A 21,745-nucleotide genomic window follows, 5' to 3' on the forward strand; every position below is an offset into this window, starting at 1 on the left:
CTTTAAATATAGTCCTGTACAAGTAACTGATTCTCTTCGTTCCTGCTCCTTGAGGATTTGTATGGAGTTTGTTTACTCACAGGGGTATAGAGGAAGGTTAAAATTATGCAATGCTCTATATTGTTCTGCCCACAGGGCAATGCAATGAACAACACCAAAAGCCATTTATCATCAATTACAAAAATATAAATTCAGCACATTGCCATCTAAAGACAGCAAATTCCAAAAATCAGTTTAATGTACCAGCAAAACTACACATTAAAAGCCTATAGAAATAAAGGTGCTGGTCTAAGGTGATGGTAGAAAAAGCAGGACTTCCAAGGCAGACCTGAATGCCTGGACTTGCCTATAAAAGCCCTGGGCTCTTTCTGTTTGAAGCAAGAAATCTAGATACAGAGAACAGACTGCACCTACCACTTGTGGGTTTCCGGAATCCTCGGATCAGCTGTGGAGGGTCCCTGCTGATTTCTGTCCTGCCGCGTATAGCAGTGTTGCCACTCAGGGCAGAGGAACTGCTGCTGCTGCTGCTGCTCTCGCCACCAACTTGTCTCCCTGTGAACCCTGAAACCAGTGAGCAAGGAGCACCCCACGAGACAACGTTAACACTCCCCACATTCCTCACTGAACCTTATTATTATTAAACACAACCTCCACCAAGGTAAGCAGCTATGGCTCGGACAGGTAAGGGTATGGTCAGGTGAGCAAATGCTACGCTACAGAAACCCAAATCTTGACATTACAGTACTCAGTTTGCATAATTTATTCCAGCTCCCATTATCTTGGTTTTTTTTGGGGGGGGGGTGGAGGCAGGAAGTGAGAATAAGCGCAGAAAGGGATAGGCAGCTGAACAGGAAAGGAGCAGCCCCACCCAGTCCCCTCTGGTTTCAAAGCCCCCTTTACTCCTGTCATTATGCTTGGCAACAATTACTTCCCTTCCTGTCTTCAGCCTCTAAGCCTGCTGAGAGAGCTTCTCATTTTTTTCTTTTTACATATATAGTGTCTAGATGTAAGCACCACGTAAATGATTAGGATGGTTTGATGATGGTAATATTGATGGTTTTTATAATGCAAATCACTCCAGTAATCCTTGGATGAAAGTTAGTATATAAATTTAATAAATAAAAAATATTCTTATTTTAGAGTAGAAATGTCTCTAATTTTTCCATGCAACAATGCTATGAGGCAGGTGAAGGTAAAAGATTTTAATCTGCTAACCATCTTTTTGCCATCTCATTTTTGTGGATTTTTTGTATTTCTATATTCTTGCAAATTTAATAAAAATGATCTACTAAAAAACAACAACCCAAGAGTGTTCCATGAACAAGGGTCTGAACAAAGGCTACTCACGCTGAGGCCCTACAGATATCTACAACTGCAGAGGCCGGGTGGTGGCTGCTGCAGCTATTGCTTTCTTCTCTTCTGTTAAAATAATAGTGTTAAATGAAGCCAGGGATGGAACTCAAAGCCTAGGAGACACTTTAAACCAATTTCCCAGTGAGCTGTATTCGGAACAAGGTACAATGTGTAGCACAGAGCCCTAGCAGACCTAAAAAGTGCCAAAGAATCTCTGTTGTGCATGGCACTCGGAAGCTCTTGTGAGAGGTGCCAGATAGGGGTTTGGTACTGGAGAGCTCATGTAGATGTGCAAAGTCCATGGGGAGTTGGCTTACCTGAAGAAGTTTCCATATGAGCACCATTTACTTTCAGAGGAGTCAAAACTACACGAGGAAGCATCACTCCTGTCTTTTTCTTCTGTTTGCTTGCCTGCATCCCAGAAAAGACCAAAAGAAAGACAGCGCTGGTGAGGAAGTATCAGTTTAGGCCATGGGTAGGCAAACTAAGGCCTGGGGGCCGGATCCGGCCCAATCGCCTTCTTAATTCAGCCCACGGATGGTCCAGGAATCAGCGTGTTTTTACATGAATAGAATGTGTCCTTTTATTTAAAATGCATCTCTGGGTTATTTGCGGGGCATAGGAATTCATTCATTCCCCCCCAAATATAGCCTGGCCCCCCACAAGGTCTGAGGGACAGTGGACTGGCCCCCTGCTGAAAAACTTTGCTGACCCCTAGTTTAGGCTAAAGCAACAGGCTTGGCAATGACACCTCTCCCTTCTTTACTGGAGCCCCCCACCTCTTGGGGCTGTTCAGCTCCAGAGTTCCTGCACTGAGCCGGGAAGAGATCAGTCCATGTGGCCTGCAATGTCTCCCTTCAACTCTTAAGATTCTAAGGCATATTCGTAGCACAAATATCTGCAATATTCACTGAGGACAAGGCAAAAGGCAAATTTATGTATTTAGAAAGGCAGGTTTATATTAAAGGCCAGAGGCAAAACAAGTCAGGAAGCAAGTAAAGAGTCTATCTGCTGGTTAAGCCCTAAGGTAGTGTACCTGGGTAAGCTAATTCAAAGTTGAATTCCCCAATCACAGTGACTCTGCTTCAATCCAAAACACACCTACGGTGGTACCTTGGGTTAAGTACTTAATTTGTTCCGGAGGTCCGTTCTTAACCTGAACTGTTCTTAACCTGAAGCACCACTTTAGCTAATGGGGCCTCCTGCTGCTGCCCCACCGCCGGAGCACGATTTCTGTTCTCATCCTGAAACAAAGTTCTTAACCTGAAGCACTATTTCTGGGTTAGCGGAGTCTGTAACCTGAAGCGTATGTAACCTGAAGTGTATGTAACCCGAGGTACCACTGTACATGGTTAATTGGTTAGTCCTCGAGCACATAAGCTGCCAGATGAACATTGTGAAGAAGTCACAGTGCAGACCATACACAAACTGTGAACTTCCTATTGTGTTTCATTCCTAAAGAGCCAAGCGACACTCCTTTTTGAAGTAATTTGGCCAAGTCAGTAAGTGGTGGGAGGGGAGGGATATACCGTATTTTTCGCTCTATAAGACGCACCAGACCACAAGACGCACCTAGTTTTTGGTGGAGGAAAACAAGAAAAAAAATATTCTGAATCTCAGAAGCCGGAACAGCAAGAGGGATCGCTGCACAGCAATCCCTCTTGCTGTTCTGGCTTCTGGGATAGTTGCGCAGCCTGCATTCGCTCCATAAGACGCACACACATTTCCCCTTACTTTTTAGGAGGGAAAAAGTGAGTCTTATAGAGCAAAAAATACGGTACTTGGACGAATTGCCAAATCTACATAATTGGATTCCTTCAGCAAAAATCTGGACAGGTACCTACCTGGAGTAGGTGATTTATGTGGCCCTTCTATGCAGCAATTCTAGTCTGCCTGCCCAATCTTGCAAGGGCACCCTCCCTACTTGTGAATCCCAACAACTGGTGTTCAGAAGCACTCTGCCTCCAACTGGAGGCTCTGCCTCCAACTGTGGAGGCAGAACTCAGCCATCGAGGATAGCAGCCACTGAAGGAGAGACTTTTGCTGAAGAACTGCCACGGCGGGTCAACCTGTACAGCTGCAGGTTTCTCCTTCTACCCCACCAGAGCTCTGTTGAGCCCTTCTTTTATTTTTACTTCTTCTTTTACTTAAAAGGTTTATATGCATTGCTATCCTTCCTGATGCATTCTGCTCTGCCCCACAAGTCCCCAGTCAAATGCCCCCATTCTACCTGTGAGGCTGCTCTATGGCTCTCCCGAACAGCAGGTACATTCTTGCTCTGAGGCTCCGTGGAACAAGAGGCGCTTGAGGAGGTTTCATCTAGAGATACTGAAAAGAAAAAAAATCATCCCATCAACATTGGTGGAAGAAACAAGCAGCTCAGGGTTGGCCAATTGTCTGCCCTTGACAGGGCTGCACTTCCGCTGAACAAGCAGCTAAGCAGTTCTGGGTCCAGCTTCATCACTGGAGACTCAGGTAATCTCGGTGGCAAGGAGTGCCTTTCGCCAGATGAAGCTGGTACAGCAACACTGGACATTCCTGGACGGAGACAGCTTGACCATGGTAATCCAGGCATTGGTGAATCCAGGCCTGGATTACAGCAAGGTGGGGCTCTCCTTGTGCAACTTGTTCAGACTGCTGCAGTGTGATTGCTCACAGGAGTGAAACCCCTGTCAGCATATTACTGTCAGTTTGCATTTTTGGGTACATTTTTTGATCTGATGTGTAGAGATCTTTCCTATTCTAATTAATCCAAGAGGCTTCTGGAAGCTTCTCTGCGTGAAAGAAGCAAGCAGAAGGTTCATGATGTTTGGGTTATTCCCTCAGAGAAACTGAGTACAGATGGCTAAAACTGGTTCTCTCTTTCTGTCAATGTCATGCTGACTATAATAATAAGGCCAGGAGAAGCCTGGGTTTCACTCTTTTCTACCTCTTTTTCCTTCTGGTGTGGTGTTCTGTATTTAGTGTTAAGGTTTTAATCTTCTTATAATTTATTGTAAACTTAAGTTAAGTCTGCTGCAACTGGATTTCTTATGGACAGGGCCAGTCCTGAATGTACTGGATTTGTGACCATTACGCTCATTTGCCTTCAGTAGGAGTAAAGCTCTGATGGATTAAATACTAATTGCCTCTGATCTATTTTTTTGCGAATTCTGCAACGTGTTTAAGCTTTCACTCTGCTAACTATACACTGGAGTTCTGCTCTGGATCAATATGAGTAGAATTAATGACAATTACACCTCTGCTTAAAAGATCTGCACTGGCTGCCAATCTGTAAGTGGAACAATTCAAGGTTTTACTATTGGTATATAAAACCCATATCAACTTGGGACTCGTTTACGTGAAGGTTCACCTTACCTCACATATGCCCACTCAACCACCTTGATCTGTAGAACTGACATTTTACAAGTGCCACTCAGTCTCCACTTGAAAGGAATTATATTTCAAACATGGCAGCAACTACAGTCTGGAACTTCCTGCCTACTGAAACCAGGCAGGCTCCCCCAGTTGGTGAGGCTTATTTGACAACAGTGGAAAAACAGCCTTTAGTGTCATCGGCCCAGTCCTGTGGAACACTTTGCTGGTATTCTGTTGTTGCCTTCTGTTGCCAACTTTTAAATGCTTGCTGGAAACTTTTCTCTTCTGCCAGGCCTAGGAAGCCAATTAAGAGTCATTTTCTCTGGCAATCCCTCGTAGCTAAGTAAGATTGTCTTCCATGAACACAGTCTTAACTGTGAGTCCATAAGTGACTCTGGAGGCCAATTCTGGATCCACACATCCTTCCACAGTGGGGACATAGGTTTCCAGGCAGGAGTTGATCACGGTGAGGGTTTGCGGAACGTGCCATCCTCTTAGCATGTTTCTCCCTTTCGTCCTGAGTTTGAGCGCCTTCAAAGTCCATGACACCTTTGGTAAAGGCTGTTCTCCAATTGGGGCACTCGCAGGCCAGTGTTTCCAAATTGTCAGTGTTTACACTACATTTTTTAAGATTTGCCTTGAGAGAGTCTTTTAACCTCTTTTGTTGACCACCAGCATTATGCTTTCTATTTTTAAGTTCAGAGTAGAGTAGTTGCTTTGGAAGTCGATAATCAGGCATCTGAACATGACCAGTCCAACGAAGCTGACATTGAAGAATCGTTGCTTCGACACTGGTGATCTTTGCTTCTTCCAGTACACTGATATTAGTTCGCCTGTCTTCCCAAGTATATAGAAACTTTTGGGGAGTTGGAGATGGTGTTTATAAGCGGTCCATGTTTCACAAGTGTTCAGTAAGGTTGGTAGTACAATAGCTTTGTAAACAAGCTTTTTGGTTTCCCTGTGAATGTCTCGGTCCTCAAACACCCTGCACTTCAATCGGGAGAAAGCCGCATTCACAGAACTCAGGCAATGCTGGATTTCAGCACCCATGTTGGCCCTTGTGGAAAAATAACTGCCCAGGTAGGAAAAGTGATCAACATTTTCCAATATGTAATCAACATATTGAAGCTCTATGATGGAAGTTATGGTAACCTTACTCTTTACACCCCCCAAGAAATGGTGTGTTGATGTGATGTTTGTTTTTTATTTCTTTTTGCTTTTAACTTTTCATGATGTTATTGTCCGGTTTTATGATTTTATATTGTTGTAAACTGCTGTGATATACTTTTACGATGCAGCAGTATATGAATATTTTTAATTAATAAATTATTAATAATGCATGTTTTTGGCAGGTGCCCCAGACTTCTTCACTTAGGCAAGCCCACTCAGACTAGGTAACTCTCAGGGTCCCTTCCAACTCTACAATTCTATCTGAAGCACACATCATTTTAGTTTATAATGTATATTTCAACTTGTGATGACTGTTTGTATTTTGACATTTTGGGGTAAATGTTTTTAGCTTCTGATTTTTATCAGTAATTTTTTGTAAACTGCTGAGAGGGTTATACAGATTCTGTTAACTAAATAAAAACTCGGCCAAGCAGGCGCTTACTGTCATTATCGCCGCTCACAGTGCTGGCTTCGTTGGAGCCGCTGCTTTCGGCATCAGCAGCATCATCCAGCTCTTCTCCTTCAGGGGCAGACAGGTTCCGGGACCACTGCACAGCATCTTTCTAGAAAGACCAATCAAAGCTCTGGTGAATTTCCCCTTAGGAATCAAAGTGGAAAATCACAGGGATAATACTGAACCCAAGGGAACCCTGATGTTCAATACCTAGTTAATGGGTTAGCAAACACACTAATCTCGATCCATCCACTTTGATTAAAAGTGCTGCTTTAAGCAGCGGCTTTAGAAAAAAAAATCATGCTGTGTGTCAGGTTAGTAGGTCTTATGGCACCAATGCTCAAATTTTTAAAAATCTTATGAGTGCTATATAAGCTGAACAGCAGGTCAAAATAGGTAAGCAGGTTAGAATATGTAAGCTGAATAGCAGGTTAGCTTTGACTGTGAGCCCAGCTTGCCAGAAAGTCCAGATAACAGATTCTATCATGTGTCAGGTGTTCATTCAATATTTGCCAGCTTGCTAAACCTTTGCCAAATCTCTAGTGTGGAGGAAGAGCAATCTGGTCTTACCTTGAGGGTGAAAAGGCTGATGCGCCCAGGGAGTTTGTAGAAAAGCCCCTCACAGCTCCTTGAATTGGAATGGAGCATGGCATTCAGGCAGGCCAGCGGGGATGTGCCACTGAAGGAAGGAAGGAAGGGAAAATGCATCATTGGATATGGCAGCTCAGACACACATTGCTTTATAATTAACTGGAAAATTATTATGGAAACTCTGCTACTTCAGCCACCCCAACCCAGCACAGCAAGGCAAGACACCCCAGTGTTGAAAAGACACTTTCAGCCTGTCTGCACGGCATAAAGAACATATTGTTTTCATCAAACTCCCTGATCAGAATAATCACTACCAAACCAAATACCTCAGTACTTGCCCAGAGTTACTGTTTTTTATTTTGTGAAACATAAAGGTGTGCAATGCAATCTGAAGTTAAATTCTGGCCAAATAATTTTATATTGTCCAGTCAAGACCAATTTTACAATAAGGATTCTAAAATACTGTTTTAAACAGGAGATGGTGAAGGGCAGAAACATTTTTCAGGAACAAGCTGCCTCACTCCTCCCCAGTATATTTCCCTGGCTGCTGTTGGAAATAAGAGAGATCCTTCAGCTTGTAGTGGGAGAAGCATCCAAACTTGTGTGGTTCGGAGTTCTCCTTGAAGAAGCCACTGGCTATGCCTACATGCTGGGCTCCTAAGTGAAAAGCCCAAGGCACACCTTCTATTCCACATGCTTTCGCATCACTGCAAACACATTTTGAGTACCATCAGGGGAAAAGGTGGCGTATAAATAAATAACTGAACTAAACTTACCTAAACTAAACTAAATTAAACCATACTGTGTTGTAACATGATCTTTTATTTCAGAATGCCAAAGGCAAGGAGGAGGTGCAAATATGTGTTTGCCTCTTTAGGAATATCAAATGTTGGGAAAGAATGAGAAGACAGAATGATGTTTAGCTATGCTGGATCCCAACACAAAACTGCCTTGGCTTCGTGAACATGGTAACAATGGATGAAATGTTCTTCTTTGGGACCCCTTTTACAGAGAAGCATTCACAGAAAATACAAAACATAGAAAGCAGAGCTCTTTGGGTGGGAAAAAAAGCAATTTGAAAAGATGTTACACCATCATCACCGTGCCCCCCTCCCGTAAAGTGCTCTGTCAGGTGCAGCTACTTTGAAAAGATGTCACACCTTCAAAATAAAGAGCCAGTAAGATTATTTAAGCTGATAAAGAAGCACAACTTGTTATCATTTCTAATGAATTAACAGCAAAGTTAGTTGTGATCTGTACCAGGGTGGCAAATAAATTGAAATGAAATGAAATCCAGGAGGAAACATTTTAAATTCCTGAGGACAATTTTTTGCAGAGGCCCCATCCTTATTTAGAAAGTAATTTACCTTCTGTAGATATGCAGTGATTCCATAGCAATGCCGGTGACATGTGGAGAGGAAATGATGTATCAAAAGAAAACAGAATGGAATTAACACAAAATATTCAAACTCCAGGTGGGAGATAAGCTATTTCAGACAAAAAAACAGTAAAAGGGTATAGCCAGCTTGGGACACTTTACTTCTGAAGTGCAAATAAAATTATTTATCTCATCTGCAAATAACTCTCTTCCTTATTAAATGCAACTGGAGACTATAGGTATATCTAATTAAGTCTACACTTTCATTCCTGCATTTAAGCTCCTGTCTCAGTTAAAGGTGTTGCAAAATGAAAGATTGTACTCTGAACATTTTCTGAAATGTCTTATAACTGAATCTCAGCCCAAAACACAGCGTCAGAGTGTACTAAACATACTACGGGCCAGATTCAACTAATCAGATGCACTAGCAGAAGCCAGTGAAACAAGTTCTGCTAGTGAAATGGGACTCCCCACCCTGCCCTCCCACAAGATGAAAAGCTTGCGCTGACTGAATACTTGCAATAGCACAGTGCTGAATTCCTTCCTCTGTCTGTAGTATATCTTTAACTCAACAATAAAATGCACATGGATAAATGTAGGGGCTCAGATCTCTACCTAAACCGCCATGAGATCTTTTGATGAAGGGCAGTATATAAATGATGATGATGATGATGATGACGACAACAACAACAACAAGCTTGTTTGCTCTTGCCTTGATAACACACTTTATACTCAGGAGGGAGGGGAGATAAATTTATTTATTTACATATTTAGAATCCATACTTTTACAGAACTATTTCAAGGCACAGTACAACATTTATTGATGAAAATCAATAAACACTGATTAACAAAGAAAACTCATGTTATAAAAGCCTGTCTAAACAATATAGTTTTCAAAAGATGTCTGAATGAAGAGAGGTGGTTCCTGCCAAACCTCTACTGGCAGGGAGTTCCACAGTGATGGCCGGCAAAACCTCAGGGGCCACGTGGGGAGCCATCAGAAGTGTCCCATCAGAGGATCTCAGCGATCAAGGTGGAACGTAAGAAATCAGACAGTGCGTAACATACTTCAGGCCCAAGTTATTTAGGGCTTTGTGAATTAACACAAGTGCCTTGAACCTGGTCTAGTATCAAACCAGCAACCGGTGCTGCTCTTCCAGCAGCAGAGTAATGAGGCTGTTCCACAATCCCTCGGAAAAAGGTTCACATGGTGAAAAAGAGCAACAATGATCATACAACCTAACGAACACCCTGATGGACAAAAACGGTTAAGAGCCATCGAAGTACAAGGTCTCTGTGATCATTTTACAACAGCATGATATAACTAACTCCACTGGGTTTAAACATGACATTTAGCCTTGTCCAATTCACCTGCTCATCATGCCTGGGACAATTCCACAAGTAACTGCTTTGTGGTTTTGTGTTGTTTTTTTTTGGGGGGGTGGAGAGTGCTTGCAATTCAGCCTATGCATTGCATGGGATTCCAGTGGTGTCCAAACTTTTTTTCAGAGGCCCAGGCCGACCAAAGTTGTTGGCCTTTTTTTTTAGGATTGAAGTCGTTAAACTTTATTTAAGGTTGAACTTGTTGAGCTTTCTTTAGGATTGAAGTTCTTGAGGGTTTTTTAGGGGTTGGATTAGGCTCCGCAAACAGACTTTGGACATGCCTGGATTATGCAGGGCTATTGGGTTATTGTTTTTGGTTTGATTTTATATGTGGTCTTGTTTGTGAACCGCCCTGAGACTTCTGGGTGTAGGGCGGTGTATAAATTGAAAAAATAATAATAAAATAATTCTCGAACAGATCCAGGAAATCCACCTATTGAACCTAAAGTATGACATGGAACATTTTCAGACCAAATTCAGTTTTTTAAAGGCAAGGAAGAGGTGCACTAGAGGAAATAAAGAAGTCAACTTCATCCTACACCATACTTTTAACTTAAACACGAAGAACACTACCAACCTCATTTCCTTTAGGCCTTCTGTTTCTATGACCTGCAAAATCTGTTTTGGGGTCATGGGTCCATCAGAGTAGTTTTCCAGCACCTGAAAAGATAAATAAATAGTTCAAGCTTAGCATGTAAACCCCAAGCCTAAGGCATTCAAACTGAAGATAAAGGGTTAGAGAATCTGGCCTAGCCTTTCTACAAAGCTATCAAACATGGATTTTTCAGGCCATAACATTCCCAATGCAAGCCCCTGCTGACTCAAAATGAAATGAGTCGCTTGGCAAGATTTCATCCAGTGCTGAAGGGCCAAGCTCAATGAGACAGGATTGCACTGCGGACCAATTTTAAAAGCAGTCACTGGTGTGTGGGTGTACCATATTTTTCGATGTATAAGACGCCCCCCTATTTGGGGGGACTACAAATTTAAAAAATAGGGGACGGATTGCCCAAAGTTGTTGAGCTTTTTTTGAAGGGAAATGCCCAGAGGGATTGCTGAAAATCCCAAAGACAGACACAGACAATATCACACGTTGCCGAAGCCACCAATCATCTGCCCAGTCACCAACAGCACCTGCCAATAGCCCACCCAATTGCCGTGGTGGAAGCAAATCAACAACAGCCATTGCCGCGACCATCAATCGCCCGTCCAATCGCAGATAGCAATCTGCTGCTCATGGCAGGAACCAATCACCCGTCCCCACACTGCACTATCCATGTATATAAGACGACCCCCAATTTTTAACATAATTTTTAAAATATAAATTCCTCGTCTTGTACACAGAAAAATATGGTATTTATTTAAGCAACTTACACACTGCTTAACTACAATAGTCTTTACAGTACAAAAAACAGATTTTTTAAAAATTATAAAACAAACTATAAAACAAAACATCAATTAAATGCCTGCCAGAATAAAAAAGTATTCAGTAGGCAGTGGAAGCTATTCTTATTAAAATATATAAATAATTCATTACCCAATGTTCACCTTAAGGTCCCAGGGCAGGTTACACATTATTAAAAACAGTTTAAAGCAACTTGCAATTACAGAAATAAGGTGCATCCTTAAAATATAAACCTCAAGTGTCAAAACCAGAGTAAAGAGACGTGTCTTCAGCATTTGCTGGAAGCCATATACTGAAGGTCCCGCACTCTGTGGGGAGGGAGTTCTTCAACTTAAGCAGGGCCAAGGTGTTTGGAGGGGGTTGTTTATACCCCCCCCCCCCGCTTCTTTTCCCAATATAAATTGCTTTCCTTCAAGATACTATTTGCCCTCCTGGACAGATCAACTCTGGCCCTAAAAATCACAGAGTTGCCAGTACACTGGATGAACAGGTGACCTCTCAGACTATGAAACTGTCAATGTCCCCTGGTGAAACAATTGACTCGCCAACAGGCAACCACAGACTGGACCATGACCATGAAAGGTTGCACTTTTATTTCAGTGCCCTTTTTCAAAAAATGTATACAGTGTAAGAAGGCATATCGTAGCTACAAGATACTGTGAAGGCAAGATTTTCAAAAGTACACGGGATAATATTTTGACAGCAGCAATGATAATAAGCCTCCAGCTCTGGCTTAAAAGATATAAGCTCTTCAGTTCAAGTTAGAAGTCGACTTCTTAAGCTTTTCTTGAGACACATTTGGAATTTCTCAGCATCTCCTTTCAAAGACGCTGAAACAAACCTGTGCTGAGAAGGGGACCCCCTACTTTTGATCAAACACACTCTTCTTCCAGATAAAAGTATCATTTCAAATTATACAAACACGATAATGGAAAAAGAGATGACCTCATGGGTGTTCTGTAAGCTACTATACATGTTATTGAAATAAATTCCATTGTGTAACCTAAAGCTCTTATTTCAGCCTACTGGTACTCTCAAAAATAGAGAGTGCTGAAATAAAGAGTTTGAGGCCCACAATTTTCACTTACAGTCTCACTAAAAGGACAAGTTGGTAACACTAATTGTTGTGTGCATGTGAGAACATAAAGAATGGAGTTCCTGCAAAGCTGTGCCAAGGGAGTAGCAGCTGCAGGCCAGTTGAAGAGGTGAAACAGCATCAATGGGGCATCTCTGTTGGAAAGGAATGCAGGTCAGTAGCCACCAGTGAATCTCCACCTCCACAAAGAGAAAGGTCAACTTGAACCACACATCCTGCTGTCATGTAACCGAGAATCTGCCAACACGTCCTAGGAAAGGTAAAAGCAAATTATATCCATAGCCCTCAGCTCTGCATTTCTCAGTACGTGATACTCCAAGAGCTGTGAATTATAAAGTTATTTGGCTAGGAAATGGAAACTGTGAAACACACACCTAAAGTTAATAGAAGCTCCCAGGGAATCTAAACAAGTGATCTAAAAGAAGGTGATAAGCCATAAGGCACTGAGGAAAGCCATTCTAATTCTGAACAAAGACAACTACTAACACAGACTTAAGTGATCCAGCCTCCTTAAAGGATAAAGAGTGACTCCAGGGCACTTTTCAGAAAGAGGTAGCCTTCATCAGTGAAAAAAGGAAGTAAGATCCTGGTGGAAGGGTTAAGCTCTGACGTGGTAAGACACTTGGACACCTTTGACACAAATCACACATAGAACATTAACCCAGAAAGAAATGTAGCTTGCAGCTGCACATCAATGGATCACATGAACCCGTTCTCTAACAGTTACGTGTGAGATTAAGTAGAACTTGAGAATTCAAATTAAATATAAAGCATGTCATGCTACAGGGCAAAAACAAAGCATGAACAAAAACACCAAGCTATAGAAGGATGTTCCAAAGGGGCACAATTTCGCCAGACATTGTAATGATTGCTAGCTACCTTCACCAGTATTACAAGTAGTGCACACAATATCTATGAGCGTGTGAATAAGTCTACTGGAAGTCATAAAAATCACAGGAAACAAGCCACAAATATCTTGTGGATGCCTCAATGAAAATGAATGCTCAGCAAAAGGGCTTGGTAGATTGATCTCTAAAGTTTACTATAGTACACATCACATCTGAAAGGGTAAAACACTACGAAGGAAGGAAACAGTTGTTTAACAAATCACAAGAGTTCTGAGATTTCTACTCTTGATATCAGATTTTATTATTATTATTTATTGAATGAATGAATGAATGCGTACACTGCCCTTCATCCGAAAATCGCAGGGCAGTTCACAACATAAAAATACAAAATGAGAACACAAAATGCATTAAAAAAAACACGCTAACCCCTTATCCCATAAACAAATGGCATATAAATATGAAACTAGCCCCCCTGTTGGCTTTTCAGACCACATGTTATCTTCACAAAGAGCTTTCTGAAGCAGTTCTTTGATCACTGTGTAAGGGAAATAACTTAAAAACAGGGCAGAGTCGGAAGTACTGCCTGAAAATATTTTCAGTTTATGATGATCCAAACACCAGGGGATCTTGGGCTGCAGCTCCTCCAGATAGTTTGCTACCCAGATTAGCAGTTTGACTTTGGCATGTGTTGAGTATCATTCCAACTGTGTGTATTTAAAATACTTTTCTTAGAAGCTGCGTGCATAGAATGCATAAGGCCCCCAGGGGAAATGAAGAAGACGTTTCAAAAACTATGAGGAGGTATGTGCAAAAAACATAGGTCTTATACAAAGATCTGTTTTGAATGGGTTTGCAGTCGGCTTGAAAGCAACCCACAAACCAGGTGTGGGGCAGAAAGCCTTTAAGCAGATAATCTAACCTGAGGTTGAGCCAGCAACAAACCAGAAATAGAAAGGTAATGATGCTCCATACATATTAAGAAGACTCCAGACAAAAGGGGGAAAAAGCAATACTGGTCTGATAAGCAAGTTCACTCGCAGAGCAAGGGAAAGCAAAGTCTTCTCACAAGAAGATTGCTGCTGTGACATTAAGAGGACTGCAAGGCATGGGCAAGATGAGCAAGGGGACTGAGGTACACATAGGGACTTATCACCCATTCAATCTCAGTATTTTCAAGGTCAAGGCAGGTGACTATATTCCCTGCAACCTTGCCCCTGTCCTCTTGGTATCGCCTGATAGCTTTATTTGAATGCTGCTGGCATTAGATAGTGGTTAAGCAGCAACATATGCCAGGTGTCCAAGCAAAGTGTTTGACCCACAAAGATGAGAATCAGTGTATAAAATACAGATGGAAGCGTCTAAGCAAAGCTGCCTTGATGCTCAGTGTCACTCTGCACCTGAAGAAAATGACAAACAGTAAGGAACTCTACCCGCTCAAACTCTAGAAGCCTGACAGAGTTTCTGAATTTCCTAGTCCTATCAATAACTCAGTCAAATACAACCACCAGCATGAGTTTGACCAAACTGCGGGAGGCAGTGGAAGACAGGAGTGCCTGGCGTGCTCTGGTCCATGGGGTCACGAAGAATCGGACATAACTAAACAACAACAACAAGCAATTTTCATTTACTTCTAATAATTTTTTTGTATATGGGGGGGGGCATATACCATCACTTGGTAGCCAAACCCAAAAGTAAAGGTCTCATTTGGATGCATTTTGACTTGCCTACTGCTGACAATCACCATGAGGTCACTGATCAAAGTATCATTTATCAGTTTTAGACCCTTAAGTAGTAGCAGTTGCCAAGACATGCTGCGTTCGCCTCTGCGTAGCTCCTTCGTTATTTCAGCTATCGTGATATACAGTGGTACCTCAGGTTAAGAACTTAATTCGTTCCAGAGATCCGTTCTTAACCTGAAACTGTTCTTAACCTGAAGCACCACTTTAGATAATGGGGCCTCCCGCTGCTGCACGATTTCTGTTCTTATCCTGAAGCAAAGTTCTTAACCCGAGGTACTATTTCTGGGTTAGTGGAGTCTGTAACCTGAAGTGTCTGTAACCCAAGGTACCCCTGTAATTTTCAACTCTTTTTCTAACGATCCCTAGCATAGAATTTGCCCTTTCTGCAGTTACCACACACTGGGTTAACATCTTCATCAAGCTGAACAATTTCCAGCTATATGCTGTGGATGCTAAACTATTTTAGGAAGTGAAGTACAGAACTAAGAAACAGTAGCTGTTCCAGAATAAGAGTGAGGTGCCCAGTGGAAAGTTGAACCCAGGCCTCCCCAGTGCAAATTCTATGGACTCTCCACTACATTAAGATGGTTATCATGCTTCAGTGGCAGGCATATATATTTCTTATAAGAAAAGCGTAAGTCTAAAAACTTTAGAAGTTTCAGAGCTGGACAAAAATTTTGGTTGCCATCATCACTGTGTGTCTCTCCCCCTCCCTCCAAGCACTCTGATAGATGCAGCTCATTTGTCCAAAGCATCATGAGAGTCTCCAGCTAATGCCTGGAATTGCCTAATGGGAGGACTAAAGCAAGAGGTACTCACAAGCATGGGGGAAGGTCAGTAATACTCCCACTGCTTTTCCTGCAAAAACTGGCATGAAGTAAGGGGCAAAAGCACTCTGTCCCACCCCTCAGGTTCTTCCACATGCCATAAGATGTTGGAAGGGGACCAGTCTCTTGTGCTTGATACAAAAGGAGACAAGATCTCACTTTATACTGGGCATCCATGGAAGCATCAGGTAGCAATTTCCAGAATTAAGTGCATGGCTGCCACTGGCATTTTTGTGGCCCCTGTGGACAGAATAAGTATGACTGTATGAATGCTCTTGCACTAAATACAGTGGAACCTCGGATTAAGAGCTTAATTCGTTCTGGAGATCCATTCTTAACCTGAAACTGTTATTAACCTGAGGTACCACTTTAGCTAATGGGGCCTCCCGCTGCTGCGCAATTTCTGTTCTCATCCTGAAGCAAAGTTCTTAACCCGAGGTACTATTTCTGGGTTAGCGGAGTCTGTAACCTGAAGCGTCTGTGACCTGAGGTACCACTGTACTAAACTTGAACACAGCTAAACAAGTACAGTACTACCTTGGAAGTCGAATGGAATCCGTTCCAGAAGTCCATTCGACTTCCAAAATGTTCGGAAACCAAAGCATGGCTTCTGATTGGTTACAGGAAGCTCCTGCAGCCAATTGGAAGCCGCGGAAGCCCCGTCAGATGTTCAACTTCCAAAAATAGTCCGCAAACCGGAACAGTCACTTCTGGGTTTGTGGCGTTCAGGAGCCAAAACGTTAGAGAACTAAACTGTTTGAAAACCAAGGTGTGACTGTACACACTTCTGTACTAGACAGTCGAGCAGAGGGCGAATATTGTCCAAGATAGGAAACCAACAACTAAAACGGAAAAGTTTCATCCTCAGTCAATAAAGACAGATCATCCAGACTACAGCCACATACAACTTGCCCTACTCAACCTATTTTTTTTTAAGTACAAGGGAAACATTACTTCCTGAACCCAGCCTCTGAAAACAGCACAGTAAAAGCAGATGGCTGCATGATCCAGCCTGCAAATAACTGAGCATGGTGTATGCCAGGGGTTGGCAACCTAAGGCCCATGGGCCACAAGCAGCCCACGGGGGTCATTTAACTGGCCCACGAGCTACCTCCAAGCCAAGCCACCTACTCGGCGAGTCCCCACGTGCTGCACTAAACTGGTGCAGGGACTCGCTTCCATGGCACTGGAAATTGCGTCTGCGCATGCGCTGACGCCGCAAAACATGTCTGCACAGATGCCGACAATGGAAATTGCGGACAGACACGCCCCCCCCCCCCCACGTAGGAATCTCCGCTGGAGTGAACCGGCCCAGGTGAGGTAAACCTTCCCGACCCCTGATGTATGCAATGTTATTGCTCATCTCTAGTTTGGAGTGGAGGAGGGAAGTGTTATCAGAGTTTGGATAGAAGGTTTTACACGCCCACCTGAGGAATTTGTCCCCTAAATAGATACAATTATGCTTCAATTCTGCATATCCCCTCCTCCACACCTCTTTTTTTATTACTGGGAGTGGAGAATGGATGGGCTTTGTTATTTTTAAAGTGCAAACCAAAAAGAAGAAAGGACATGCCTCCATTTAAGATTTCACAATTCACATGCAGGGAGAAGCGTTTTTTTGCAACTGTAACCACACAGTAAATTCCTGAAACATTCCTCAGAATGCAAATCAGTTTGATCTCAGGAAGTGCTGGAAAACACTAAAGCAGAGAAGCTTCAGATTCTTGGAGCAAAATCCAATGCATTTTTAGTTGGAAGAACTCCCATCGTGTGCCATTGGGGTTAAGTCCAGGTCTATACCACTGCACTCTTACAGACTGTACTACACATGCCTAGTCAAAAGTCAGTCCTAGGTAAGTAAGTATAATACTGAAGCTATCAAAAACATGGCTCCGCTCCAGAGGTGAAAGGTTGCTAGTTTATCTACTTCTAATGACACCACAAAATTGTTTCCTTAAGCTTCTAACAAAGCAAGCCAGAAATTCTGCCCATACCTAGAGGCGATATATTTTAGTAATATTGAGAAATTTAATCAGCATCTACTAACTGCTGGCAGCTTTCTCAGGAAGAACGCCTACTTCTTACCATAAATGGGAACACACATGCATTCGCCTCTAAGAGTCTACACTTCTCACTCTCTCAACCATTAATGAAAACCTTTGTATCTCCCTCACACCTGCATGAACACCCCTCACAGTGAACAAGAAAATGGAATTAAAAAGTCACTGTCTTCTGGAAAATAACTCCTTCTGTGGGCCTTTAAAACCCTTGTTAAAAATCTATCCCTGCGCGAAAGAGGACAGGTGGCTTCCTCTATCTTTAAAGAAGGTTTCTCCTTTGTAAAAAGGACAGTGAAAATTACCTCAACTAACCAAAATGTATGAGCCAGGCAGACTATTTCAATACAGTTCTTATGGAAGGAGAGCGAGAATAAATGGTAAATCACCTATTCTCATAAAAGGGGAAAACACAAGCCTGCTTTAAGAAACAGTCCTTCCCAACTGGACATGAGAAAATGATTCCCAGCTTCTGCCAGGCATAGCACTAGGCAGAAATGAACCAATGCTCTATAGTGGCCCATACTTTCACCTCCTTGTTTCAGCCAATGGGAAACTACGAATGTGAGAACATCCAGAGCAGAAGAAACAATTTCCATGGGATGCCTTCCTGCCTCAGAGGTTGCAGCAACTTGTCACTGTGGAATCTTATGTGGAAATGACAACAGCAGGCAAAATTCTTCTCCCTTTGCTGCAAGGCTTAAAATGTGGAAACAGATGTCCCCATGTCATTCTGAAGATGAAAACCAGTGGGCAGACAAAGTTTCCCAGGCTTTATTGAGTTTTCTTTTTTAAAATGTATTAAACAGCTGTAAGAGATTCCCAAGTCCTGCCTCAAATCTGCAATGTGTGTACCAATTACTACTACATAGGAGAAACTTTTCTCTTTACACATATTGTGGGGAGGAGATAGTGCCCCTGCCTCTAGAGCAGGGGTCAACAACGTGTGGCCCATGGGCCGGATGTGGCCCACAAAGACCATTTTACCGACCCACGAGTTGCCCCCGAACCAAGCCACCCGCTTGGTCAGTCCCCCGCGTGCTGTGCTAAACCAGCGCAGCGACTCTCCGAGCAGCACTGGAAATCACATCTGCGCAAGTGCAGATACCGGAAATCACATCTGGGCATGTCCAGACGCGGAAATCGCTTTTGCACAGGCGTGATTTTTGGCGTCTGGGCATGCGCAGAAGCGATTTTCGGCGCCACAGACATGCGCAGATGCGCTTTCTGGCATCACGCTGCGCCAATCCGGCCCACGGACGATCTCCGTGGGAGTGATGCAGCCCATGGCCGGTAAACCTTGCTGACCCCTGCTCTAGATAAACCTGGCAGTAGCATTTTAGCTTCTCTTTCCATCGCATGTATGTCACAGGTAGAGGAATGTCTAATGAAGTGAGAAATAGCCTCCATCTAGAAAGACACCTGGCATTCTTTGAGTTTGATCTGCTCGGCAAGTCAATATACAATATACAATATACAGTAACAGTGTTATCATGGTACTAAAAGTCCCTATCATAGTCAGGCAACACAGATATACAGTGGTACCTCTGGTTACGTACTTAATTCATTCCGGAGGTCCGTTCTTAACCTGAAACTATTCTTTACCTGAAGTACCACTTTAGCTAATGGGGCCTTCCACTGCTGCCATGCCGCCGCTGCATGATTTCTGTCCTGAAGCAAAGTTCTTAACCCGAGGCACTATTTCTGGGTTAGCGGAGTCTGTAACCTGAAGCGTATGTAACCCGAGGTACCACTGTATCTGACATGCTTATGCCAACATGAATGAACTTAAACAGAAATGACTCTTTACTCACACATAGACAAGTATATATCAGGAAAACAGAGGTGACTAACTCTGAGCTTGGAAATTCATTTTCTTACCCTGAACCAGAAACAATCTTTCCAAAAAAAGTTTATTCTACCACATTGTATATTGCCTCTAATGTGGAAAGAACTGTGCAACCATATACTATGCTTCAGACAATTTCTGTGTAACTCATTCCAAGCCCCATGACATAAGTATAAATTATAGGACAAGCTCTCAAATTTCTTGCATCCTGAGGGAGTGCTCTATGGAGAATGAATGAAGTATAAATCCCTGTTGCATTGAAAAATTTCTAAATACACAAAATGGAATTCCAGTCCAATGCTTCATTATTTCCTGACGGGCTCCTCTCTTCCCATTATAGGATCCTTATTGCAAAGCTGGTGTGCTGCAGTAGGTATGAGGTTGAGCTACAAATATGCAAGTCCTTGGGTTTGAATCTCAAGTGTGCAATGAACTTAAAAGTTGGCCTCAGACACACGTCTATCTCAGCCTTAATCCTGTCCATCTGGGGAAAACACTAACTTACATTATAGGCATATGAATCATTTTGAACATTTGAAAGCATTATACAAATGTGAAGAATATTATTGTAAAAACACTCAGTCTTGTGACCCATTTCATCAGTTACCCACAAGGCAGCTGTATCATAGTGATTTCAATACTAACCCCACTTACATTAGAGTAAGTCCTACTGAATTCAATGGGGCTTAATTCTGAGTAGACATGGCTATGTTTGTGTTGTAACATGGCTACCCCTCTAAATATTATTACAGTGGTACTTTGGTTTTCGAACGTAATCTGTTCTGGAAGACCGTTTGAGTTCTGAAGTGTTCGAAAACAAAAAACCCAAAACGGAAGCCACGTGGCAAGTTCGACTTCTGAGGTGTGTTCTAAAACCAAACCATTTACTTCCATGTTTACAGCATTCAAAAACCGAAATGTTGGTCAACAGAGACGTTTGAAAACCAAGGTGCCACTGTATTGTGTTTCTCCCTATTCTAGGGAGACTAAAGCAACTGTCATTTGTTTGTAGATGAACTTGTCTACTACTAGCACAGCCTTCACAGAACCTACACACAAACATAAATGTGAGCACCTTGGACATGTGACCACATTTGGAGTATTGTGTATAGTCATTTCACTTCAGAAGGAAGCAGTAAAAATGACTGGGGTCTGCAGCAGCTCTCCTATGAGAAAAAGTTACATCATTTGGGACTTTTTAGTTTGGAGAAAAGTCAAGTTGGGGCATTTCAGAACTTTATAAAAAGCTTTTACCCCTCTCTCATAACACTAGAACCTGTGGCAATCCAATGAAGTTGGAAGGTCAAGAGAAAAGAAAGTTCTTTTTCACAGAACTATGACACTTCTTACCAATGCATGATGGCCACCAGCCTGGGTGGCTTTAATGGTGGATTAGAAAAATTCATGGAACACAAGGATATCTATAGCTACTATGCAGGACCGTTATGCTCTCCTTCCACTGTCAGATGCAGCATGCCTCTCAATACCAGCTGTTAAGAATTACATCCAGGAGAGCACAGATGCATTCTGGTTCTCTGTGCGGACTTACTGCCAAGGGGTCTGGTTGGCCACTGTGAGAACAGGATGGTGGACTAGACAAATCTTTGGCCTGATCCAGCAGCCGGGCTCTTCTGGAATCCTTATGACAGAGAGGGAATGGGGAAACTCAAGGCCCTCCAACTGCTGTTGAACTCCCACTGCCAATACGGTCAGGGGATGATGGGAGTTGTAGTCCAGCATCACCAGGAGGGCTTCAGACGTTTCCCACCTCCACTTTGTGTATCCTGTGCAGGGTCTAAGAGCCCCAAAGACCGAACTGGGGGGAATTTCAAGTTTTGAACCTCCTGCATGGCCTTACCCTCGTTCTTACGCCCATCCTCGTGGAGGTGCTTCTATGACACCCCACGGGGGTCACCTGGGAGAGGGGAGGGGGAGTTGCGCCCACGTAGCTCTCCCACCTGGAAAAGGTGAGGAGGACCCCTGCAACGTTTCCATGGGGAAGCAGCTCCTCCCTCCCCGCCCCACACAGTGACAAAGGGAAGGAAGAGCCCTCAGCCCCATAACACCCCCCCCCACGCGAGGGGCTTATTCTTCCCCCCTCCCCACTTTCTCACCAGGCGGGCAGCCTCGGCCCACGTGCGCTCCTTCTTCCTCCTCTGCTTCATCTCCTTCATCTTCCTCCGAGGGGGAAACAAGCGAGGGGCGCTCCCGGCAGGCAGGCGCGCGCGCGCGAGGAGG

The 21,745-nt window shown here is 43.1% G+C and overlaps 1 protein-coding gene and 1 long non-coding RNA gene across 3 annotated transcripts in view; one reads left to right on the forward strand and one right to left on the reverse strand.

Annotated features, from left to right (window-relative positions):
- Nucleotides 1–21,739, reverse strand: part of ASXL1 (ASXL transcriptional regulator 1) — a 31,591-nt gene extending 9,852 nt beyond the window's left edge. The window contains exons 1-7 of one of the 2 annotated variants that reach the window (XM_081916637.1): nt 21,622–21,739; nt 10,264–10,346; nt 6,905–7,013; nt 6,323–6,443; nt 3,584–3,681; nt 1,671–1,764; nt 415–552 (exon numbers count right to left, since the gene is read on the reverse strand). In XM_081916637.1, coding sequence (XP_081772763.1) covers nt 415–552; nt 1,671–1,764; nt 3,584–3,681; nt 6,323–6,443; nt 6,905–7,013; nt 10,264–10,346; nt 21,622–21,681 — 703 coding nt within the window. In that variant the 5' untranslated portion in view covers nt 21,682–21,739. Of the gene's footprint in view, nt 1–414; nt 562–1,670; nt 1,765–3,583; nt 3,682–6,322; nt 6,444–6,904; nt 7,014–10,263; nt 10,347–21,621 lie in introns of both variants that reach the window. The other variant, XM_081916636.1, reaches the window with a different exon arrangement.
- LOC309373240 lies at nt 1,691–2,458 on the forward strand. The gene is made up of 3 exons (XR_014169891.1): nt 1,691–1,828; nt 2,084–2,320; nt 2,374–2,458. It is a non-coding gene; the product is annotated as an uncharacterized lncRNA (long non-coding RNA).
- Nucleotides 21,740–21,745: the final 6 nt, after the last annotated feature.

This window comes from Podarcis melisellensis (assembly GCF_964234715.1).
Source record: "Podarcis melisellensis genome assembly, chromosome: 6".
Classification (NCBI taxonomy): Eukaryota; Metazoa; Chordata; class Lepidosauria; order Squamata; family Lacertidae; genus Podarcis; species Podarcis melisellensis.